The sequence below is a fragment of the Mauremys reevesii genome, linkage group 10 (genome assembly GCF_016161935.1).
Source record: "Mauremys reevesii isolate NIE-2019 linkage group 10, ASM1616193v1, whole genome shotgun sequence".
Taxonomy (NCBI): domain Eukaryota; kingdom Metazoa; phylum Chordata; order Testudines; family Geoemydidae; genus Mauremys; species Mauremys reevesii.
The window spans coordinates 75,840,285-75,866,696 of NC_052632.1; the positions used below are offsets into that span (position 1 = coordinate 75,840,285).

Below are 26,412 nucleotides of genomic sequence, written 5' to 3' on the forward strand. Positions count from 1 at the left end.
GTTGAAGCATGAGTTTATTCAGTGCAAAAAGGCATCAGCTGCACAGTATACGCACAAAGGATCAGATTTTCAGAAAAGATAATGCAGATCTAATTTGCATACACAATGCATAAATTGGGTAATTGCACATAAAAATTACACCTAATTACAGTTTGCATATGGATATACACTGCAATTGATAAAATTATGAGTGCAAAGTATTTACAGTTTTTGCCTTCCTTTGCATGCTAACTTTTTTGAAAATCTGGCCTAAAAAGTACCTTTTCCATATGTGAAGTTCCACAATCAGACATACAGGTACAGAATTACACACATGGACCACACAAGGTTACATGTACAACGTTTTGCACATGTGCACATGCAATTAAAGTTATACATATGTATGTACAATTGCTCATTCACAATTGCTGTTTGACAACTGAACATGCATACACAGACGTATGCACAGTTACAAGAATACACTTATACAATCCAAGGCATACACAAGCATGCAAACAACTGCACACAAATGCTCATGTGCATAGTTACACACGTGTAATTGTGTGCACACATACAGACAACAGCAGCTTATACACAATTATACACACATGCAATGGCTGAGTTGCACACACGAGCACAGTTGCGCACAACATGGCACTACTGCACACAAACACATGTAATGGACAGCTGCATATGCATAGTTACACACATACACAAAAGCACCATATGCACAATTGCTCCCATACGGACATGCAGTGGACAGATTGCCTGTGAATACACACACACAACTTGTGTACACAGACTTGTAAGGAACACTTGCACGTGGCCCACAGCACACACATGCCCAGTCGCTCCCACGCACACGCCCCTGACCGCCGCGGAAGTGGACGCGCACTGACAGCTAAGGGACACCGGCCCGGGCACAGCAGTTGCGCGCACACGCAGCCGCCCCCCGTGTACCTCGCAAGGCCGGTCCCCCGGTGGGGAAGAGAAACGCGGCGGATCCGGGCTGCTCCCCCGGCTCCGCCCCGCTTCCCTCCCCCGCCGGCTCCGCCCCGGAGGCCGGCACGCTGGCTCGCTCCCTGCCTGGGAACATGGCTGAAGTCGGGGAGGACAGTAGCGGGGCCCGGGCCCTGCTGGCGCTGCGCTCGGCGCCCTGCAGCCCGGCCGCGGCGCCCCCTCCCGGGCCGGCGCTGCCGGGCCCCGCCGCCGCCCCGCCGGGCCCGGCCCTGGCCCGCCTGCAGGGCCGCGAGTTCGAGTTCCTCATGCGGCAGGCGGCGGTCACCATAGGCCGCAACTCCTCGCAGGGCTCGGTGGACGTGAACATGGGGCACTCGAGCTTCATCTCCCGGCGCCACCTGCAGCTCAGCTTCCAGGAGCCGCACTTCTACCTGCGCTGCCTCGGCAAGAACGGCGTCTTCGTGGACGGGGCCTTCCAGCGGCGGGGCGGCCCGGCCCTGCAGCTCCCCCCGCAGTGAGCGCGGGCACGGGGGGCGTGGGCAAGGGGGGTGGGCACCCCACCCCCTGGAGTAAAAGGGGGAACCCCCTGTTCTGGCGGGCGTGAGCAAAGGGGACACCCCGTCCCCACAGGGCAGGGAGGAGGCACCCTACTCTGGGGAGGGGGGCGACCTCATTCTCCCCCCCCAGGGAGGCGTGGGCAAAGGGGACACCCCCACTTCCTTGGGGTCAGGAAGGGGCATCCCACCTTGGGGAGGCATGGGAAAGGTGGCACCTTCACCCCTGGGAGTGGCCTACTCTCAGGAGAAGGGGCATCCCCTACCCCCATGGGAAGGAGGGGATATGGGGTATCCCTGTGGGGGGGAAGGAAAGGTAAAGGGGTGCCCTGGCCCCCTGGGGAAGAGTGCAGGGGTGTTGGTCACTTCCACCCGCATGGAGGGGGATGCAGGGCATTGCCTGCCCCCTGTCTCAAGAGAGAAGAGGTGTCATGTCTCTGGGTCGGGAAAGGGGAAGGAGGGTTGTTTTCTCTGATCGAGAGAGAAAGAGCTGTTCTTCTGGGAGATGATGTCCTCCCCATAGCCCAAGGGGTGTCTTTGCTGGAGGATGCCACCCCGGGGGGTGGATGGGAGGCCGTGTGACCCAAAGGCTCTAAGGGATGTGAGGCAGATAGTTGCCCCTAAGAAAGTTGTGTTTCATTTCCCAGGAGAACTCTGGGGAGGTGAAAGGAAATGGGGAGTGTTTTACCCATTGGTAGAGGACAGGCTAGTTGGGGAATGATTTTCTCAGATTCTAGGGGAACAGCAGCATGTTGCTTTATCACCTCTGGGAAAAGGAGGAGGCAACAGGCAGTGGCAGAGGGAAGCTACAGGGCTTACCCTCTCAGGTGGAAGGGAGGAGGTTCTCCCTCCTGCAGAGGAGATAATGATTTTTCACCCCACTTTCTGCTCTGAAAACATTGTGTTTTGTGGCTAAGCGCTATTAAACAGCTGCCCATTCTACACCAAGGTGACAGCAAATTAGTGGTGGGTGAGGTAATCTCTCTGTGTATATCTCTATAAAGCTGTACTATACATACACACAATATATGTAATCTCTGAGACTAAAAAGCACTATATAAATGCAAGAGATTATTATTTTATTATTCTCCACTTAATTACACCTTGTTTGTATGGGCATCTGATTTATTTGGTAGTTTTTGGCCTTAGTACCATTCACCTCCAGCAGCAGGGTCCCTAAGGGTTATCCCTCTTTCACCAGCCTTCTGCTCAGAAGAGAGTTTTTTTAATTACTCACTTCCTCTGCTGGCTGTTTCTTTTTGTATTTAGTAATTTAGTTATAACTCCCCAGCCGCTTGCTCTCTGAGGCGTTTTGGGTTTGAAACATGTTTCATTTTCTAAGGAGATGGCTTTTGACTGTCTGTTTAATTAATCTTTCTTTGTAAAACAAGCCCCCTAAAGCCTAGGGCATTTCTGTTGCATTGCTCCCTCTTGGTTCTGGATTTATTTGTGTGAGCTTCATCTCCTCCCTGTCATTCTGTTTCTTCATGTAGTTAATCATAAGTATTGTGCCCAACAATACTCTCAAGCAGAGAATTCACTGTTTCTTTTCCCTCTACTTGCTCGTGACTCAAGGAGTGGAAAAGGTGATTTCCCCCCCTGTCCCTTCATCGCTTGTAGGGGAGGAGTTTATTTACTTTTTTCTGTACAATTAGAAGCCCGGCACAGTAAGACACCCTCTCTTCTGGGCCACTCTTTATGACCCATGTAAATGAACTTCATGCCCCTCCTTTCCAAGCTGTAAAGTAGATTGATGGCAAAACACTTTTCTAAGGGAATTTGCCCTCTTGTTCATTCCAGGTAAACAACTTCCATCTTCCCCATGTCCTCTACACAGTCAAGGGTTTATAACAGACATAAAACAAAAAATAAACAAAGAACTTGCCTGAAGCTTAGTATGCATGGTGAGACATAAAACTGATCTTCTGTCCACTTCTGTTTGTGCTCTTGACAAAAAGAGAACTTTAGGTCCTGGAACCAGTAAGAACCATGCACATCTACTGCTGTCTAAATAATGTAGTCAGCAATAAAAAATGGAGATAATTTTAAATATTTTGTATTGAGAACTTGCTGTGCATTTTATTCTGAAATATTATTTGATGTGAATGTCATTATCAGGTCTGGCAGTACTATGCTGTGTAAATGTGGCAGAAAAATCTATATGTTATATTAAGCGTTATGATCTAATGGAAGTTCCGTCAAATGATTTAAATTAGAGTTCGCCTATGGTGGTTCACGCGGTACTTGTGGAGGTCTTCAGAGCGCTGGCTAGTCATATGGTGCTGACTTTATTACTTTATTTCCACCTGACTGAAACACAGTACAAGACTGATACAAATACATTGCATATGTTTAGAAGAGTATTTCATTGCTGCTGTTGTTAGTTAGGGGAGGTTGTCCATAAATGGGAAGGAGGGGTCCAGGAGACAATTGCTGTGTTCAAAAGTCATCCACACTGTGGGAGAAGTTTTAAGAACTCTCTGATTTAAATTCACCATTTGTCGTCATTGCACTTCAGAAGTTTCCTGGAAAAATGAGATTATACCAAATACCTTGCCTTGTTAGAAACTCTCCCCTGAGCTTACAGTGGGCACGCTTAAAGCATTATGGAAAAACTCTACAGTTTCCGTCAGACTCGTCCATTATGAAGATGGGGAATATCTCTGGAAACAGTATCTTTCAAACTAGTGGAATTTGAAGACACTTGCTGCATTGCTATCCTACATCATGTGCGTATTCTAGGCTGCAGTATTGTATTTCACAGCTGTGTCGTTATGGAAGGTTGTATTTTACAGATGTGATGACACAGCTATGAAATATTATTAAGCAATAACGACCAACAAGGAGGGCATTTCCTAGAGGTTAGTGATCAGCTGGAACCAAGCTGTGCGGAAGAGCTGAGGGCCTGAGGTAAAACTAAAGAAGGTCCTTAACCAGTTGATTAACGGGAGAGCCAATCCAGTGATCGTTATTAGTATTCTAAACTGTGGCAAATGGCTGTCTATAAAGTAGGATGGAACACTGAAATCACTTGATTTAATTTAAAAAAAAGTTTAAATCAGGTTGACGCTGTGCAAAACTAATTTGAAAATTTGTGGTGGTGCATTTCTAGGTTAAAATTTATAATGAACTAAAATATAAATGTGTTGTTTAACATAGCCACTATTTAAAGGGTATTAAAAACTGCTATAGGCAGAAAACAAAATACTGAAAATTAAGGCCCAGATCCTGCAAACAAGCAGGTACATAATTTAACTTTAGTGGGACTAGTCATGTGCTTAAACTCAAGCATATGCATAAATGTTAGCAGTGTCAAGGGTTAATTCTATTTTTATTCCAACCCTTTTTCTTTGTGGCAAAAAATCTTTGTAGCTTCAAAACTTGTTTCAGTTTTAAGAATGAAAATTTATTTAGTCTTCCAGTTCCTTGAGAAGGGTATTGTGACCTTTTTTTATGCACATAGGCTAACATTTTCAAAACCAGATGCCTAAAGTTAGGCTCCTAAGAGTGGGATTTTTAAAGTCACCTAAGTCACGTGGGTTTGCAAGATCCGGTGACCAAAACTGCAAATGCTGATGGAGGAGTGTAGTCTGGTCAAAGCACTTAACTTGTGGGAATTCAGTATATTGGAAGTTGGTGATGGTTGCAAATATTGTCTAGGCTATTTGTTAATAATTTTTGTGCTTTGAGTTTTTGGTGTTCTTGGGGTAAGGACATTAATGAAGCCTTGGACTTGTGTTTTTCATCACAGATGGGGATTTTCGCTGAGGGGCTTCTCAGAAAAATATCTCTTTGCTGCAATTCTCTTAGGAAGCTAAAGAAACTAGTAATTTAAGACTATAAAATGGAAAGACAGTAAAGAAATACAACACATAAATGAAAACCCAATTAAATTATAAGATGAATTTAAGTAAAATTGGCTTTTAATTTTTTAATCATTTTTATCAGCCCTGCTATAAATTGAAAATCTAAATATTGGACTACATGTTGCCAAGAATCTGCTGTTCTGTATATAATATTGGGGTTTTCCTGTTCAGTATATTTTGGTCTGGTTTATTAAGTGCTTATCTAAAGCTTTAGGCTTCGTTAAGGCACTGATCTTGCAAAGACTTATGCACGTTGCTTAACATTATGCACCATGAGTAGTCCTGTTCACTTCAGTGGGACTACTCATAGTGCATAAAGCTAAACACACGCATAGGTCATTGTAAGATTGAGGTTTAAAGCATTAAAGGCTAGTTTAGTAATCCATAAAAGAACAGGATTTTATTCCCAGCATTCTCTGTTTATAAACGTTGTTTTATAAAGGGCGGCGGGGACAAAGCAATTTATAAGTGCTAGCCGGTAGGATTGAAGTATGTGACTAAAGTAAAAATCGGCACAACGTTGGAAAACTGATATGCACATTTCAGGGTTTTGATGACCTCATAAACCACTCAATCTCCATTCTTGTGGTTAGAATGATGCCATCACGGTGTATGAGTGTGTATAGTGTTATAGCTCAGAGGGAACTGTGAGCTATATGTACACATACCAAGGAAATGCTTTGACCACATAACCACGACTGCAAAGCTAAAGTTGTTTCTGAAATGCTGTAGGTATATCTTTGATTCTGATCACTCTTTTCCTATGAAGTTCTGTTTCTTAACTATTGCATAATTAGGGCTTCTGTTTTTGGGGTATATTTTTAGCAATTTCCGAGGTTGTTGTAGATGTCCAAAAATTGGAGTCTTTTGAGGGTGTGTCATTGTAAATACTGTTATGAGTAAGGTATATTGTATGCATCACTCATTACAATAGTAAATACTGTAATGAGTGATTTCTTTGTAATTTTCCCTACTACACTTCAGTGTAGTATTGTTTCAAAGAGCACTACATTAAAGCATACTATGGAACCTTTAGTGCACGCTAGCAGGGTCTACATGGACTGATTAATGTGGAACATGTTAGTGTGCTTTAGCAATCACATCCTGTAATCTACGTTACTCCTCCTCCTAAACAAGCCCTTAGAGACAATTAACCATTGCTGGTATTTACGGTAGAACAACACCTCAGGAATAGAGGTTGTTTGTAACGTTGAACAAAACATTATGGTTGTTCTTTCCAAAGTTTACAGCTGAACATTGACTTAATACAGCTTTGAAACTTTACTATGCAGAAGAAAAATGCTGCTTTCCCTTTATTTATTTTTTTTAGTAATTTATATTTAACACAGTAACCTACTGTATTTGCTTGTGTGTGTCTGCTGCTGCCCGATTACATACTTCCGGTTCCAAATGAGGTGTGTGGTTGACTGATCATTTATAACTCTGGTGTTCATAACACTGATGTTCTACTATATTTGATAAACACAGATATATTTTTTTGCGCACCAGGAAGGTTTTATTTCTGTTTATTGGTTAAAACAGGCCATCTGAAGCCTATATATAATGCATACTTCTACTAAGAAAGATTTTGATCCGTAGTTATGCATGCCCCTCTTTCATCATTTATAGTTTTTAGTTAAATTTCCATTTAAGATTTGTTAGAAAAACTCTATCATCTGAGTGTTATCGGACTACTTGATGCTGTTCAGTGTTTTTCACACTTACGTTTGATTCCAGAGTCTGTTTTGGAACAGTTTCTTGAAGAGTCTGTAATATTAGAGAACTTGACTTTTCAATATACAGTTCATTTTGTATCCAGGAAGCTTTTTGGCTAAGCTACAGTATAAATGGTTTTGGGATTTTTCTAACATTTAAAAAAGTTGATACTTTGTGACTCTGATATGGAGGGGCTGTCTACAGAAGAGAGTCACACTGGTGTAATTTAAGGACTGAATTTAAACTGATAGATAAACCTGCACAGAAGGCTGTGTGGGATGCTCACTTCTGTTTAAATCAGGCTTATTTCAGTTTAGCTGGAGAGAGTTAATTAAATTATTATTCTTGGGTTTGGTCTACACCAGGGGTGGGGGATCTGCGGCCCACTGCTTCATTTCATCCGGCCCACGGCAAGTTTCCACACTGCGGGCCGGAAGCCCCGAGCAGGGCTGGAGCCACAAGTGCCAGCTCACTGCGTTGCCAGAAGTCCAGTCAGCTCCACGCAGCTCCCAGAAGTGACCGGCATGTTCCTGTGGCCCCTAGGAGCAGGGGTGCTCAGGGAAGCTCTGCGCGCTGGCTCCGCAGCTCCCGTTGGCCGGGAATCATGGCCAATGGGAGTTGCAGGCGCGGTGCCTGCAAGCGCAGGCAGCATGCACCACGCAGAGCCCCCGACTTCTCCGCCTAGGGTCCGGACTGGTGGCCGCTTCTGGGAGTAGAGCGGAGCCCCGGCGGGCAGGGAGCCTGCCTTAGCCCTGCTGCACCACCAATCAGGAGCCACCTGAGGTAAGCGCTGCCTGGCTAGAGGCTGCATCCTATACCCCCTGCCCCAGGTTGGATCTCCCTCCTACACCCAAACTCCTTCCCGAAGCCTGCACCCCAGTCCTGAGCCCTAGGGGAAGCCCCAAGGCTCTGTTACCCCCTCCTGTTGTTCCCCTGGAGTGTTGGCTTGCCCTGCGGCGGGGGGAAGCCCCGAGCCTCCGCGCCCTCCCATGGGGCTCTGTGTGGCCAGCAACTGTTTCCCCCCCCCCCCCCCCCCCGTGGGTCAGGGGCCCCTGATAGAAAAAATGTTCCCCACCCTATGTTTGCACTAGTAACATATGTTGGTATAACTACATTGCTCAATAGTGTGGATTTTCCACACCCCTGAGCAATGCAGTTATACCAACCTAACTCCCAGTATAGACAGCGCAGTGTCGACGGGAGGGCTTCTCCAGTCGACATAGCTACTGCCTCTTGGGGAGGTGGAGTATTTAAGCTGACGGGAGAAGCCCTCCCATCGGGGTAGGTAGGGTCTTCACTGAAGCGCTTCAGCGGCGCAGGCAAGCGCCGAGTAACTAGCCTCAAATAACTGTTTGGTAAGCTGTTCAGAGAAATGCCAAATTCCCTTTTGTGGTGGTTGGCACAGTAGTTTTATAGGGAACTGTGCTGGCAAAGAACAGGAAACTGCTTAACGTTACTACTTCCATCATGCAACTGCATGATATGACTGACCTATATGTAGCAACTAGTGTCTAGCATGGAGGACAGGTTGCCACAGCTTTTGAAGACTGTGGAACTTGAAAAGTGTGCAAAGCAGTGTGTGTTCAGGGGAATTTGTACTCTTACATTTTAGGGTAAAGTAAGCAACATAGACCCTAGCGTGGCTGTTAAGCCATTGTTTGAAATTTGACAGTTACCTCCAGCTGATTTTGTTCTGGAGTGGATCTCTTCAAGTGTTTGGCTCCACATCAAACCTTCTGACATGTGCTTATTTATTTTCTGAGCAGCTTCTACCTCCACTAAATGTCTCAGGAGGCAATGTCTGGGTGTTCTGTGTTCAGAGCCAAGGGGCACCGTAACGAGAGGCATAACAGACCCAGCTTTAGGTTTCCAGTTGCATAGATGCGGCACAGGTGAGCCAGTTTCCCTTTCCAGACCAAGTGGAAATGGGGCGGATGTGGTTGACAACACATGCTTTAGAGCATCACAAGTGAATTTATTTCCCTCTTAATTACTTTGTATACCTAAATAATGCTGTCTCTCTGTCATCCTTTGGGACAGAACTTCCCAAACTTTTTCTATAGTACTCCCTATTAAAAGGATATTTGATATGCAACAATACTTTTAACCAACTGTATGTAGCCTTTTTTTTTTTTTGGGTGGTACTATGCCCAAGCCCCTAGCTGTGTCCTAAGGATCTCATTAGGACTGCATTATAACCCAGGACTTCTTCAGTTTTGGGGTGAACTGTGGTCTGTGGAACCTTTGGTGGTCCGCAAAATAAAATAAACCTACTGATAGCCAAGTACTTGGGGATTGGAGGAATGGGAAAGCAGATTGGATTAGAAGATCTTTGTTTTGTGAACAGACCTGCAGAATGAAAAAGCTGGAGGAAAAACTGGTTTATCTAATCAGTGTTGGCCACAAAAAGGCAATTTTTACTAGTCCATTGGATTAATGTTTCATCTGCTATTTGACAACACGATAACATGTACTATCTTCATGCATGTGTTCATTTCAGTATTTATATTTCTTAAGCCAACTGAAATAGCAAGAAGCAATTTCAAATGTGGGAAATTAACGTTGCTTATATAAAAGCAAGTCTGTCTAGTATTTTCTCTTTTAGATATGTTTATGTAAATTGCTTGTTTGATAGTGCAGATATGACTTTAATTAATGTCCATTCACTGTTGTCCATGAATACCGTTGCAAATCATTCTCTTAAATTGCCTTTAGGTGTGTCAGTGCATTTCTTTTGAATGGGAATTAATTTGTATGAAATACTTACTTTTATTTGACAACAGCATTTAAAAACCTTAACAGCCTAATACCCTGTAGCTGCTTCACTGCCTTGTGTGCCTTCCCCTTTGTAGCACTACTGTTTCTTTCCTCATGTCTTGGTGCATTCTATCATCAGTACAATTTCAAACATGCTGATAGTATTATAGTAGAAGCCTACGCTTAAGTATGCAACTACTATAGCTTAAGATTGTGATTGAAAAATGTCAAACAACGTCTTGTTTTAGTTATTTAAAAAGAAATTTTAAAAAGTGTGTTGTTTTTGGATAATCCTTTTAATTGTTGTAGTGTAATGGATTTTTTTCTTCAGTGGAAAGTGTCCTCTGTGAGCCTGCAGAGGATTTTTAAACACTGGAGTGTTTGCTCTCCTTCCCTTTTTTGGGCTCATTTATGATGTATAAAGAGTGTGAAGTTTTACATTAGGAAAAATCATGTATGTAGGTCTGTTCTTCTCTGGTTTGTTAGAAGACTTTCTTGGTCCTCTTGGACAAGTGCATTGTGAGCTCTCCTACCTTAACTGAAAGAGTTGGGATGTTGAATCTTTACCAAACTTCCTTTCATGCCAAGTGTCCATTGCATTTAGGACTTACATAGGTGTTAACAAAATCAAACAAGAACAATTTGACTAAAATTCCTGTCCCCTCCCAGTTGCTCTCAGCCTGTAGCGATATCTTGATTCCAGTGGCCATAGAGTCTGGCAGAGTAGATAAGACCTGAATTTTAATGTAAACAAACAAGCAGAGACCTCCCACCCCAATCTGCTTTTTAGTTTGGAAGGAGACAAAAACCTTTCAGGCTGCCTTCAGATATAATTAAGAAGCACACCACCTCCCTCCCCAAAAAGAAAACAAAAAGCAAATACAAGACAAACAAAAAACAAGCCCAGTTTTTCCCCTCTGCATGTCAGAGCTAGGAATTCTTCCCACACAAGCCATTTTAATCTTCTCTCTCGCTCAAGGCTACATGCTGCAGCCACCAAACTTCTGGCTAAGCAGGACTGGAGTCCTTGCAGAGTCAGTTTGTGCACTTATTACAGGGAGTGCTGTTGAGCAACCTAAGGAACTTTCCTCTCTCCAGGGCATAAGAAATCTGGATTCTTCAGTGTGCAAAGCCCCTGGCTGTTTGGGAGGAGGAAGAGACCAGGAATAGAAACTGATCCCAGGTGTCAACCTGGCAGATAGACATTTCTGATATTTTTTTTTAAAAAAACCAGCCACATAGATTCTTGTGACTATATGTGTTCCTCATATTCATTCATTTCAAGACCTAGTCCAGACCTCTGAGAACAGGCCATCAGCGTGGAAGTGTTGTGCAAACTAACACTTGCATATTGATTACAATTGTCTTGTGACAGATTTCCACTGCCTCCAAGCCTGCATTGCATTGGCCTCCAGCCCACTTCAGGTAGGTGGACGTTTTGATGCCACTATCAAGTTTGATAATTGGGCAGTCCTTTGCTTCTGTCTTGTCTATCCGGCTGTGCATCCATAACATTCCTGCTTTTGCCATTTCCCCTTCCTCCTCCCCCTGATCTCTGTATAACAAGGCAAGCCATGATTGGTATGGAAATAATTAAACAAAGATCAGCAAGAGAGGTTAGAGCCTGGAACATATTAGGCTTTGTCTACACTACACAGCTTTTAGTGACACACCATGTCGCTAAAAGTTGGGCAGTGTAAACGCTGTTTGTCAGCACTTTTGCCGAAAAATACTTCCATCCCCAACAAGTGGGGTTTGCGCTGTCAACAGGAGAGTGCTCCTGCTGACAGTGCACTGTTTACACTAGTATGTGCTGCGGCAAAACTTTTGTCTTTTGGGGAGGGGGGTTTAGCACCTCTGAAGGACAAAAGTTTTGTCACTCGATTGCCAGTGTAGATATAGCCTTAGTTATTGTGTTGTAATGGAATACTAGGGCCAGAGCTGATCCCCTTTTCTGCCTGTTCAGGTATAACAGTGTTACTTAGGCTATGTCTACGCTGGCAAATGAATGACAAAACTTTTGTCTTTCAGAGTTGTTTGAAAAACCCCTCCCTGAAAGACAAAAGTTTTGGTGACAGCAAGCGCCAGTGTGAACAGCGTGTTGTTGGCAGGAGCGCTGTCCTGCTGACAACGCAAACACCACTTGTTGGGGTGGAAGTTTTTCTGTTGGCAGGAGACCTGACAAACAGCGGCTACACTGTGCAGCTTTTAACGTCATAGCTGTAGCGACATAGCCGTGTTGCTAAAAGCTATGTAGTGTAGACATAGGCTAAGATGGGAAAAGGATATTCCCATCCAGTGCTTAAGGCATGTCTACATTTGCCATTTAAAGTGGGAAAAAGTCCCTTTTTTGCACAAAAACCGTGGGAGTGTCTATACTTGCCAATGACTTTTTGCGGTGAAACTCAGAAGTTTCACCACAAAAAAACCCATCTCCACGAGAGGCATACAGCTCTTACCAGTGATGCTTTTGTGGTGATGTGCAAGTGAAGACATGTTCTTCCTGTTTACAGAGCTTTTAGTCTCCGGAGGATATCCCACAGTGCCTAGGTGACCACTCTGGCCAGCAGCTCTGCTGCTCTGACACCAGGTAAACAGACATCCACTCCTCCCCCTGTAAAGCCCCGGGAACTTTGAAACTCCCCTTCCTGTTTTCTTGGCAAGTGCTCACTTATCATCTGGCCAGGTAACAATGGCTGCTCCACCGAGCAAACGATCCCCTGCTTGGAGCAACGCTGAGCTACTGGAGCTGATCAGTGTTTGGGGAGAGGAGGCTGTGCAGGGACCCAGGATGCCCCACGATCACCCCCTCTCTCCCCCCCCACCCTTCCCAAAAGACCTGTCATCAAAATGGAGAGAGCTGCACTGTGAGATAGCTGCCCTCAGTGTGCCTCTCTAAACACTCTCTGATGCCTGTGGAAGTGAGTACACAAACCAGTATTTTTCTTTCACCGGTTCACCAACACAGTTGATACTGACAGTGCAAAAACTCTGCAAGTGTAGGCATAGCCTAAGAGAGAAATCTATTTCCAACTATCTTTGTATTCCATGAGGTGTAAATGAGGGACTCATAAGCTGCCTATTATAAATGGCTACACAAGTAGTTTAGGTCTAGACTTGATCTGTTTTAAAATTATCTGAATGAGATTATTCTGTTTTGTGGCTAAATGAACCGAATACCCTCTTGCTGTGTGATAAACCAAAATCTCTGAAGGGCTCTTTTCTGCAAGAGGGTAAATGCTCTTTCTCCAAGCGGTCCCTTGTTCCTTTTGATGTAGCTTGTGCTTGTAGAGCACAAAGCAGAACGTGTTGCAAGCAATGTCTGATCTACACTTAAAATTCTGACCAACAGAGTTATGCCAAACTAAGCGTTGGTATAAATGCGTCTAGTTCGAGAGAAGAATTCTTCTGTCAATCTAGCTACCTGCTCGGGGAGGTGGATTGCCTACACTGAGGGGAAAAACCTCTTCCATCCCTGTAGGAAGTATCTACACTACAGTAGCATAGCTGTCCTGCTGTAGCATCCCTGGTGCAGACATAGACTAATAATTAATTTTTTTAATAGCTAGAGAAGAAGCTTAGTGCCTTTTTCCTTAGGGAGCTGAGGTATTAACTGTGAAGTTCTTCTAATGCGTCCAAATTAAATGAGTATTAAAACTCAGAGGAAATTTTCTCTATTTCCATGTACTATAGTGGATTGGAGGGGTGAGGGTAGGAGGAAGAGAATGCATCAATAGTTGGGTAAATTCACTTCATGGTTTAAAGGTAGTGCATGCATGCTGCCATTTTGGAAAAGGCAGTGTTGTTCTGCCTTGGTAAACTATTTTCAGTGAAAAAAGCCCTCTGCACAATAATAAAAACAGAATGAGTTAAAATGTGTTATACCTCTTTCTCGCTTACTGGCTATAACCTGGGAGGGGGGTAGTTTTGTTTTTTTCTTTGACATCTGAACCCTATCCTGCTATGCAGCTTTTCAGAAGTTGATCCAGTGAGCTCTTCCCTTGCAGAATACCGTGAGCCTGGAATTAGCCTGTTTAATAGGTATGTGAGTTGAGACTAACCAGCTCAGAATTTCTGGGCCCTCTTCCCAAGCCTTGTTTTGAAGTTCATCTTCACTGGATGCTGCGGGTATGCATGTGTAATATACACCATGTATTGCCCTAAGCATTTATGTGGCTTGGAGTCTGGAAAGTGCCAGCGATCAGAGGGTTTAAATTATATTTTAAAGATAGCCTCAGACCAACTCTTTAAACAGTAATCCTGGCTTCATCTGCTGGGTATTGAGTGGATTATGAAATGTCTTCACAGGGAGCAAAATGGACTTGAGTGAGCATTTCATGAAGTCTAAATCCATCTGGATAGGTTTTTTATAATGTACATAAAGAATACATTAGTTCGCTTCAAGTAGCTTTCCCATTGAACTGAACCAGGCTCAGAGGAAAACAGATAATGGTGGTGCATTGTGTTAGAATCCTCTTAGCGAGCGTGATTGACTGTAAAAGGTTAGTAACACCCTGTGCTTAAGTTTCTCCTGGTAGATGTACGTGGGAAGTAGAAATGTTCTGTGAATTTCACAGATTGCTTTGTTTTCCACAGCCTGTGCTGATATAAGAGGTAGTTCCTCGGTTTTGAAAAATTAAGACATTTTGAGATGGATTGAGGGACCTTCAAGATCAGGTGGGTTCTTCAAAGAAAACTAGTGATGAATGGTCCATTAGGAGAAAGTTGATGAAATTTGTATGACAATTAAACTAATCTAGTGTATTCAACAAAGATGCTAAAACAGTGCTTCTCCCATGGAAATTGTGGTGTTAAGGTATTTTATGAATTGGTCTCTTCAGATGGGTAATTCTCCTCCTCCTCCTCCTCCAGGGTATAAAAATACCTGAGGAGTGGGATATTTGTAGTAATGGGAAGACATTGTCATGAGAAGTTCATAGAAGAATTCATTGATGGCCCCTAGGCCTGGTCTACACTAGGGGTGGGGGTTGAACTAAGGTACGCAACTTCAGCTACGCTATAGTCGAACTACCTTAGTTCGAACTACTTACCCGTCCTCACGGCGCGGGATCGAAGTCCGCGGCTCCCCCGTCGACTCCGCCACCGCCGTTCGCGGTGGTGGAGTTCCGGAGTCGACGGGAGCGCGTTCAGAGTTCGATATATCGCGTCTAGATGAGACGTGATATATCGAACTCCGAGAAGTCGATTGCTACCCGCCGACCCAGCGGGTAGTATGGACGTACCCTTAGTGTCCATGGCGAGTTTGACCAGATTTCTTCAGTGGAAGGAAGGGGCTAGATTTTATGGCAGACTGGAAATTCTGTAACAGTTTCAGATAAGTTTAAGAATGTTGTATGGTGTTAAATATGGAAATGGATAATCAGTACTTCGTGGAGTTTAATTTTTACAATCAATTACATTTTCTGCTGTCTCTGAATTTTTAATTTTCAGTGTATTGTATAATTTCTTACTAAAAATATAACTGCATTTGTAGAACTTGTCACAAGGAAATTCCTTGTAGGTGTTTGCAGCTAGGGCTTTTCTGGCCCTGAAGTAGGTGTGGATGGTGGTTTATAACTGAGGGAGAAGCATGTTAGCTGGCTGTGTCTACCAAAATGATCTGTAGTAAACTAATAATAACACTTTAAATTATGACCATGATCAGCAATTACTTCTGGTTACTTAAATCTAATTTTAAAGCTAGTCATAGTAGTTCTTGAAACGAACCTCACAGCTACTGGGGAAATGTGAGAGAGATGTAAGTGGTGTTCATCCCTTTCCGAGTCCTCTTTAGCAATTACCTGCTGTGGTAGATTTGCAACCTGATTTAGCTTTGTGTTGTCAAGCAGGATCTTGTAGAAAAAATTGGGGGTGCATGTCTCCAGGAATATTAAGTGGCTAAATATTCTAGATTGCAGAACTGGTATTTGCTATTTAACTGACCTGCGTCACTTAGCATGTTGTGAATGCACTCTAAAGGGGAGAGGCAGACTCTCCATCATAGGCCGATGGAAACCTAACAGTTTTGTGAGCTTAAGCTGGGCACTGGAGGGAGTGGAGTGCTCAAACAATGGGCTCAATCCTGTACCCATTGAAGTCAATGGTAATATTCCTGTTCTGAGAGTGAAGGATCAAGTCTTTTGAATGTGATCTTTCCTTACGAGAACTTGGATGTTAAATGAACATCATTGTGAAATTGTGCAGAAAAACAAGATCACATGACTGTTGTCTCCAGAAGATTTCATAGTGACTTTGGCATTTGGTTGCTTGTGGAGTACAGATTTAGATAAGAACATGAAATAGCTGAACGCATTTCAAGATGGTTGATGAAAATCAGGAAATAGAGAGGAGAAATTACTGAGCTTTGCCCTGTGAACTGTTGAATTGCCTTTTTTTCCACCAGAGGGTCTTGATTCAAATGTAACTCAAGTCCTGTTTAGTGATCTTAAAGCTGGCATTAGTTTGTATTGCAGGGTGGCCAAATCTGGACAGTGGTGTCTCTGATGTCTCTTTTGCAGCTCTCTGACAGTGACAGGCTTCCTTCTTGGTAACGTAGCTTATGTGATCTGATAGACAATTTGCCACCATCTGATGGAGTAGAAATGCAGGGAAAGGAAAAAGATCTGTATAGTATGTTTGTTAAAAAATAAATCCATTTCGGCCTCCTTTGTTTCAAACAGGCAGTGCTCCATTGTATAGCGGTAGTCACTTTGTCAGGCCAGCAAAAGAGGGAGTTGAGAAAGAAGGAAACCTTGTTTGCTGCTGTGGTAACCCTCTGCAGTAATATACCTAATCCATTATTAATCGTATTGGTGCTTATTGTAAGGGGACATATAAGTAATAGGAATTTTTTCTCTCTTTGATGTTGCCTTTGTTGAACTTCTGTTTTTCCTGTTCTGTACTGTTAGCTTCATTTAAAGGGATGTTACCAGGTAACTTTACGTGCATGTTTGATGTTTCTGAAATACAGTAATCAGTTTTAAAACTAACAGTAAAAATTATCTTTTTTAAAAAAAAAATGTTTTGGTCAAAGGTGCCAGATTGACAGCCCTACAAAGTGAAGTTCTGTGACACCAGGTCATGTTCAGTGCTTGGCTACCTGGCCCTGTCAGTGTGCCTCCACTTAGCCTGAGGGAAGACGCACACTCAATCCATGAAGTCTCTGCTGCTACACTCCCTACCAGCAAGAGTGCTAATTCTTATGGTGACAGGTTTCAGAGTGGTAGCTGTGTTAGTCTGTATCAGCAAAAACAATGAGGAGTCCTTGTGGCACCTTAGAGACTAACAAATTTATTTGGGCATAAGCTTTCGTGGGCTAGAACCCACTTCGTCAGATGCATGAAGTGAAAAATACAGGAGCAGGTATAAATACATGAAAGGATGGGGGTTGCTTTACCAAGTGTGAGGTCAGTCTAACGAAATAAATCAATTAACAGCAGGATACCAAGGGAGGAAAAGTAACTTTTGAAGTGGTAAGAGAGTGGCCCATTACAGACAAGAAGGTGTGAGTAACAGTAGGGAGAAATTAGTATTGGGGAAATTAAGTTTAGGTTTTGTAATGACCCAACCACTCCCAGTCTTTATTCAGGCCTAATCTGGTGGTAATTTTGCAAATTAATTCCAGTTCTGCAGCTTCACGTTGGAGTCTGTTTTTGAAGTTTTTTTTGTTGAAGAACTGCCACTTTTAGGTCTGTTATTGAGTGACCAGAGAGATTGAAGTGTTCTCCTGCTGGTTTTTGAGTGGAATCAGAGTATCAGGGTTGGAAGGGACCTCAGGAGTCCAACCCGCTGCTCAAAACAGGACCAGTCCCCAACTAAAGCCCCAAATCCCTAAATGGCCCCCCTCAAGGATTGAACTCTCAACCCTGGGTTTAGCAGGCCAGTGCTCAAACCACTGAGCTATCCCAATTCCTGATGTCAGATTTGTGTTATTTATTCTTTTGTGTAGAGATTGTCTGGTTTGGCCAATGTACATGGCAGAGGGGCATTGCTGGCACATGGTGGCATATATCACATTGGTAGATGTGCAAGTGAACGAGCCCCAGATGGTGTGGCTGATGTGGTTAGGTCCTATGATGGTGTCCCTTGAATAGATATGTGGACAGAGTTGGCACTGGGGTTTGTAGCAGGGTTTGGTTCCTGGGTTGGTGTTTTTGTTGTGTGATGTGTAGTTGCTGGTGAGTATTTGCTTCAGGTTGGGGGGCTGTCTGTAGGCAAGGATTGGCCTCTCTCCTAAGGTGTGTGAGAGTGAGGGATCGCCCTTCAGGATAGGTTGTAGATCCTTGATGATGCGCAGGAGCAGTTTTAGTTGGGGGCTATAGGTGACTGCTAGTGGCGTTCTGTTGCTTTCTATGTTGGGCCTGTCTTGTAGTAGGTGACATCTTGGTACCCTTCTGGCTCTGTAAAGCTGTTTCTTCACTTCACCAGGTGGATATTGTAGTTTTAAGAATGCTTGATAGAGATTCTGTAGGTGTTTGTCTCTGTCTGAGGGATCGGAGCAAATGCGGTTGTATCTTAGAGCTTGGCTGTAGCCAATGGGTCATGTGATGTGGTCTGGATGAAAGCTGGAGGCATGTAGGTAAGTATAGTGGTCAGTAGGTTTCCGTTATAGGGTGGTGGTTATGTGACCATCTCTTATTAGCACTGTAGTGTTTCCTGTGTTGTGGATACCAGTCTAATAGGAGGAGCATAGAGACCACCAACTTATTCCACATAAAACACTAAATAGCTGTTTTCACTAAACCTCTTTCAATCAAAATTAACCTGACCTGTATTCTAATGTGTAACCTAGAGGCTCCTTATTCTATTGTCCAGTCCAAACAGGCATCCAGTCCAGCCCACAACTTTTACATATTTAAATTCTTGCAAAATGTCCTCTGAATGTACATTCACCATTTATGCACGGTGAACTTCCCTTGTAACGGGTAACTAACAACCATTCTTACTATTGTTGTGCTTGCTCCATTGATTCTAATGCAGAAAGTAAGCAAAAAAAGACAGGTTAATTGTAGCTTGATTAGCAACAGAGGAAGGAATAAACATCACTGTTTCCCTACTGGCAGTGGGACCAAATCAGTGAGAATAGTTTTCCATACATCTGAGTGGATGTTCTAAACAATTTAGAATTCTTTAAAAAAAATTAGTATATTAAATAGCTTACACAGTTTGTTTTGTTTCTGGCTCCTGAATGCCATGTCTCTGATTAGAGAGATGAGGTGGGGGAGGAAGTGTTTCAACTTCTGTTGGTAAGAGAGACGAACTTTCGAGCTTACAAAGACTTTGAAAGCGGCTCTCACCAATAGAAGTTGGTCCAATTAAAAATATTACCTCACTCACCTTGTCTCTTTAATATCCTGGGATAGATGTGGCTACAACACGACTGCATGTTTCTGATTGTAATTTTGAACTCTTCTAGTCTGTATATGACACTTGTATGAACATCAGGTGCTGACACATTATTCCTAATGGGTTTTCCAATTCTTTACTTTGTTCATTGCTTAGGACCCAGTTCTGCAACAGGTCCTGAGCACCTCTCTGTATCAGGCTCTTTGGGTACATCTATACAGTAATTGAACACCCGTGGCTAGCCCGGGTCAGCTGATGGGCTTGCGGGCTGTAAAATTGCTGTGTAGATGTTTGGGCTCAGGCTAGAGCCTCACCTCCTGGATCCTGTGATGGGGGAGGGTCCTGAGCCCACACATCTACACAGGCATTTTTAGCTCCATGGCCAGAGCCCCCATGAGCCCAAGTTAGCTGACCTCTTTTATTTCAGTTTCGATGTACAGGTTCCAGTGTAGACTCTCTCCCCACTTGCAGTGAGTGATATTCACCTCTGTTTATATTCCTGAGCTTGTTTAAATCCATTTATGATTAAACACTGCTCAAACAGCCAGGTTAAGATTTATTGACATAGAGGACAGTTGGGAGGGACTAGGAGGGTCACCTCTTTACTCTGTTTGTTTCCAGATGAGCAGAGACTTAATGTTTATTTAAATTGTGCTCATATCTACATGACAACTGTGGAGCCTCAAACAGAATTTTACTTGAAAAATATGGTAGGAAGGGGCTAATCACTGCTAACTTCCTGGAGCTACTTTGCTGAAAGACCTCCTCTCTCCCTTGTATCCCACAGGGGTGCTGAGCTGGGGCTGCACTTGTATAGAAGGACCAGTTGCTATGGCATTCTCAGCTTTGGAGCTCACGCTGACTGGGTCCAAAATAGTCCTAGTTTATTGACCTTCAGAGCATGCTGCAAGGCTCACTTGCTTTGCTAGCTGTGAGGGATTGGGAGGACTCCAATAAAAGAGATTACAGGCAAAGACCTGTTAGGCTTGTCTATGTAGGGCCTTGCATTGTGTGTAATTACTTTAGATTTTCTAGTGTTTGACTCTGTACCCACACAATATTCTCCTCTTCATCCCATTGGACCTTGGTGGTTGAATCCTTTTAAAGGAACGGCAACACTGAATATTCACCACAGGAAAAGAAGCCTATCCTCTGATAGCAATGAGCCCTGTGTGGTTTGGAATGAATGGAATATTTGGAAACTGACTCCAGTGTTTTGAAATGTAAGACTTAGTGAGACACAATTATAGCACTCCCTTTTTGTTTCCTGCTGCTGATGAATGGGCACAGAGTAACTGGCAAGTTTTATTGTCATGCATGTTTTAAAGGATGGTATAATGGACTTTAGTTGAGTCATCCGCCGAAGTACAAGGGCTGTGTCTCAGTGGTTTTAACCACTAGTCTCCTAATAGAGTTCTTTGAGAGCTGTGATTACACTGTGCATTGGTCTTAGGGATCGTCTTCCATGGTTTCATTCCATCTGGAAACATCTGTCAGACCACATGGTTGTGTTACATTCAGCAAATGTTTTACATTTTCCTTCCTTGTAGGATGCAGTTGTTTGTTTAATCTATGAGTAAGTTTGTCTTAATTGGGTCTAGAACAGGGGTAGTCAATTATTTTTGTCAAGGTCCAGATTTCTTGATCAAAGTATAGCCAAGGTCCAGATTTAAGAGAAAATAATAAAATAGTAACAATAATGATAATAAGTAAATAAAAAGATTTTGGGGTCTGTTCAAAAGCATCTGGCAGACCAGATTTGACCTGCGGTCTGTCTGTTTACTACCCCGGTCTAGGATTTTAAGTGTCTATGAAGGCTCATAAATGACTGAGATTTTGATGTGTGGTATATACTCCCTTCAACTGCTTGTAGACAGTGATGCAAATTAAGGTAAAATTCTGGCCAGCTGGCTCACAGGTTTCAAAACTGATATGGGTGGATTCCCAGAGCTGAAAACACTCTCTTACTCTTGGATCTGGGAACATAGTTGGAAAACAGTGTTTCTCTAGGGGATCTTTTTCAGTAGGTTTTCAAGTATTGCATTGAGCTGAGTTGCTTGTATCTCATTAATTTACAAAGTAAAACCTTGGTGCCTTGGAAATTAATTGAACTGAGTTATCTAAAAAGTTACACTGCACACCTGAGTCTGGACCACAGGGAGTCTCCAGTCTGCCAGTTTCATTGCTGGTGTTAAACCAATTGCTAGGTTCACTCTGTGGAATATCTCTCACTCATCTATGAAATGCACTTGAGATACTTTTGGAGAAATTAGGTATTTTCATGAACTGTGGCTTTTATTTAGAAAGCATGGCTGGACTAGCTTTTTACTCTTCTCAGTTTTGAGCAATATAGCATAGTAAATAAGACTGGTAAAGTGAAGATTCAGATGGCAGAATAAAAATGAATCTGACATCCCTAGACATTTGGGAATGGCAAAACCAAAACAGCACTGAAGAAACCATCAAAAGGTATTGAAAGGCAGAATTAGGCATGACACTTGATTTCAACTAGGATAATTTAGTAGAGAGAAATAAACAATCTAGCATCCTCTTATTTGAGACATTAACCAGTTTTTTTTCTTGATAGGAACAATGTCACTGTCATATACTTTATTTTTGTGTGGATTTACCAATTGAGGTGTGTGTGCTGTTGATGGTAATTAAAATTTGTCTTATAGGCAGCCAATAAGATAATCTGGTCCAGATATCTGTATAGAGAATGGAATAGCTGATTTAAATTGCAACCGCATTATTTCAATATAAACTTTTCTTGGAAGCTATGCTTTCTCCCTTTCAGTGTTGAAGTGTTCAAAGAGCCCTCACCAGGCTCTCTCAAACTTTTAAAGAATATATATTATCAAAGTAGCATTTTGCTGTTTTGTGGTGATTAGGGTTTTTTTTAGTATTTTTTTTCTCAGACTTGCTGATTATACCAAGGTAGTATGTATATACACTGTTTGCTCTGTTCTAATCTGTGTCTTGCTGACTCCTTTTGTGATGTCTAGTGTTTGGGATCTCACTCTTCGCTAATTCAGTAATGTGTGGTGTCATACATGGATTGGGACATCGCTGAGTAAATATGTCAGGAGAAGAAAGAGGCATTTTTGTGTATGTGAACACATGGTGTCAGGATGGAACCCCGAAGTCTAGACCACTCGTCTCCTGCTCTAAACCTGAGACCAGAGGTTCTCAAACTTCATTGCACCAGGACCCCCTTCTGACAACAAAAATTACTATACAACCCCAGGAGGGGGGACTGAAACCTGAGCCCGCCCAACTCCTGCCACCCCTGGTGAGGTGAAGGAGGGGGCAAAGCTGAAGCCCCAGGCAGGGGGCCAGTAATCTCAGCCCCACTTCCCCAGGCTGAAGCCCTCAGGCTTTGGCCCGAGGCTCCAGGAAGTCTAAGCCAGCCTTGGTGACCCCTTTAAAATGGGGTTGCGACCCACTTTGGGGTCCCGACCCACAGTTTGAGAACCACTGTGCCCCAGACCACATTTCCCACTAAATGGGAGTTTGATCAAAATGCCTGTTTAAAAATGTGCCTTTGTGTGGAAAGGTGTGTTAATACATTTGTGAGCTTGGATGAAATGGCATAATATCAAGTGGGGCCCTGTGCCACAGGGCTGAATAGAAAAGGTTCATTAGAACTAACTAACTTATTGGTGCTTTTAAGAGACATTTTTGTGTATAATTAGTGTTTTGCCTGATAATGCAGGTAATGTTTGTTTTAAATAGACACAGTTGCACTAGAGCACGTCCTCCGCCTGTGTGAAATCCTGTCTTGCTGTGTTGGAAAAAACACTAATACATAGTAACATGCAGTCCCCAGGCAACCTGTGGTGTGTTCTCTTTGAATTGTACATAGATGAATTACATATGGTAAATAACTTTTAATCTATGTAACTGCAATGAGAAATGTTAGTAAAAAGTTTCATGTGTGAAAATGAGAAATGGCACTTGTTTTAATTTGCCTTTCTGAAACTGGAGAAACTTGTATCTATTGAGCCCACTTAATTTGCATCCTTTCCTAGCGGACTATCACTGAATAAACGTTGGGAGCTTGAAGCACATGAAAAAACACTTGTGTTGCAGCATATAGGGCTTGCACATCCCAGTTGAGACTACATAAAATCTACTTATGCTCTTTGTAAACAGGAACTGCTGGTTGCTATGGCAGGATTACCATGGGTACAGGACAATTGGGAAACACTTGTTGGAACAAAGAAACCATTTTCATTTTTCTCCGTTCCTTTTTTGTGTGTAAATTCAGGTTTGGAATAATTGGCGTTAATTAAAAAAATTGATCTTAAATTTTCTTTATATTTCTAGAGCCTTTGATATTTCAGGTCCTCAGATATCTACGTAGGTGAAATGATAACCAGGTTAGAAAAGCCCCTTTTTTCCACAATGAATGGCTTGCATTTCATGTTACACACATACTGGTGGAAAGGGAAGGGGGTGTTTGGATGATGGGACATAGTTTTAGTTTGGATCTTTGGAAAATAATTAGTAGATTTTAAGGCCATATGGGACCATTAGATGATCTAGTCTGACCTCCTGTATAACAGGCCATAGAGTTTACCCAGTTACCCCTCCAGGATGAGGATGGGTGAAAATTCTTAAGCTAATCGTGAAATTGCAGCTTGTTCAATCAATAGTATGGAAGTGCTTGGCAATTTCCAGGAGCATTCTGCTAGTCCAAACCTAGCTGCTCAACAGGAAGCATTGTAGACAAGGACACTGGTTATGGGGTAGCTTTATGCAGCTAGTGTAGTCACGGCACATTCAGTATTAAGAAGCTTAGTTACTTGAGTTCCTGGCTTGGGAAGGCAAGAGAAATAACATCTATCAGAGCCTTTTCTAGTAAGAAGCACTGTAAGAAAAACATGTATAGTTGTAATTTTAAGTCAGCTCTGGGGGAGGTAAATGTCTTTCTGCAACTCAGATGTTAAGTGTGACAGCTCACATCATGTAAACTGGTCTTCGTGGGAAGCACACCAGGCAAGTGATTGATAAGATCCTATTCATTGTAATGCTAGTTAGCAGGACTTGGTGCCACTCTTGCTACATCTTGTGTTCCATAGAAGTTCTGTCATAATTTCTGTAGCAAAAAACTCCCAGTGAAGTTTTTATTAGCATAACGACGGTTATATTTAATATAGTCTATTTTTTATTTTTTTTATTGGTAGTCTCTGCAGGCTCTGATACTACATCCTCATTGGTTATATTGGCTAATGGTTCCAAGTGGTGCATTCCCTACTTCTGAATAACAAAAATGGTTGTTAATTTCATCAAGCTTTTTGCAGGCAGCTGGAGTTTGTCCCTATATAGTCTGGCATTAAGCACAAAATCCTTTGGCAACTATGGGCACATCAGTGCCTGCTGGCACCAGCAGGGTGGGGTAGTACAGTTTTCAGATATGTTCCTCTGTTGTATGTTTTCTGAGATGCAGGCTCTCTATTTCTCCAACACCATGGGCTGATATATCAGCCTGCCATTTGGCAGTGGGAAACCTCTTTGCTTCCAGTGGGTGGGAAAATTGCCCATATTGTTGTTAGATTTTCCTGCCTTTACCTCCTGGACTCAACTGTCTTAGTCCATGCTTTAGCTGAGAGCAGTGAAGATTTTCCAGAAAAGCCAGTACACTGCAGTGCTGACTTTTCCTCTATCATCATGACTCCCTAACTATGGAGATACTCCACTCCTCCATACTCAGCACCAGAGAAACAGCCATAAGATGCTGGTCAGAAAATAAGTTTGTTTTTAAGATCAAAATCTTTTTATCAAACAAATGTATAACGTGAGAGGCAGCAAAATTTCTGTGGTTCTACATTTGTTTGATAAGATTTTTGGTCTGAAAAACAAATTTATTTTCTGACCAGCATCTTGTGGCTGTTTCTCTGGTGCTGAGTATGGAGGACTGGTAATAACTCCTTACAGACTGGGAGCATGTGTAATTCCTGGGGTGAGTTAATAATAGAAAGGTAAGGGAGATGCCATTAGATTTCTAAAAATCTATGGAATCATAATTACAATGTTGTCGCCCTCTGTGGCATGGCAGGAATCACTTGCTACTGCACCACCATCCTCCTGAAGCCCCACCCCAATCTCCAGATCCTCTGTTTGGTGGAATTGTTGATAATACAGGTTTGTTGGAAGTGGGTTGAGTTGGGTATCATTTAAAAGTCCTTTCTCCCATAAATGATACCAACTGTGACAACCTAGAACAATTAAGTAGATATGTATATTTGAGAAAATGTTTAAAAATCAACTTTTTATAATTATACTTAAGACAGTCATATCAAACATGCAGTTGTCACAAAAGTTAAATTGTGGTTCTAGACCAGGGGTCGGCAGGCTTTTAGAAGTGGTGTGCCGAGTCTTCATTTATTCACTTTAATTTAAGGTTTCGCGTGCCAGTAATACATTTTAACATGTTTTAGAAGGTCTCTCTCTATGTCTGTATAGTCTATAACTAAACTCTTGTGTGTAAAGTAAACAAGGTTTTCAAAATGTTTAAGAAGCTTCATTTAAAATTAAATTTAAAATGCAGATCATACTCTGCCGGCCCGCTCAGCCCACTGCTGGCCTGGAGTTCCATTCACCTAGGCCAGTAGCGGGCTGAGCAAGGCCTTCGGCCAGGACCCCGGCTGACAACCAGAACCCCAGAGCAGCAGAGGGCTGAGCCAGCCAGGGTCCCGGCTGCCGGCCCCGCTCAGCCTGCTGCCGGTCTGGCAGCCCTGCCCACATAGAGTGGGTACCTACCTTCTCCCTGGTTTTAGCCCATTCTCTTCCTTTCTCTCTCTGCACTGAGCTGAGGGTGGGAGTGCACTGAGCACTGGGGGTGAAGGAGCAGGCTGGGGGTTGGGGTGTTGGGTCTGGCCAGGAGCTAGAATGAGGGAGAGGGCTCAGGGTTGGGCCAAGAGGTTTGGGTGTGGAGTGCTTACCTGGGCAGCTGCCATTTGATGTGAGGGGTGCAGGTAGGAATGTGGGGTGTGTGTGCAGGAGCTTCCGTTTGGTGCTCAGGGTGGGGGTAGGGATGTGGGGGGTGCAAGAGTCAGGGCAGGGGGATGGGTGTGTGTGTGTGAGGAGGGTGCAGGAGTCAGGGCAGAGGGCTGGGGGTGTGGGGGAGATTCCGGAGTCAGGGCATGGAGTGGGGGGGAGCTGGGTATATGGGTGTGTGTGTGTGTGTGTGTGTGTGCCGGAGTCAGGGCTGGGGCTGTGGGGGAGTGCAG

General features: G+C 43.2%; 1 protein-coding gene across 1 annotated transcript in view; it reads left to right on the plus strand.

Annotated features, from left to right (window-relative positions):
* Positions 1-905: 905 nt before the first annotated feature.
* The window catches only part of FOXK1 (forkhead box K1), a 73,927-nt gene continuing 48,420 nt past the window's right edge, over positions 906-26,412 (plus strand). Inside the window, exon 1 of the mRNA XM_039492452.1 lies at positions 906-1,453. Within this exon, the coding sequence (XP_039348386.1) occupies positions 1,074-1,453 (380 nt within the window). The 5' untranslated portion in view covers positions 906-1,073. The remainder of the gene's footprint in view (positions 1,454-26,412) is intronic.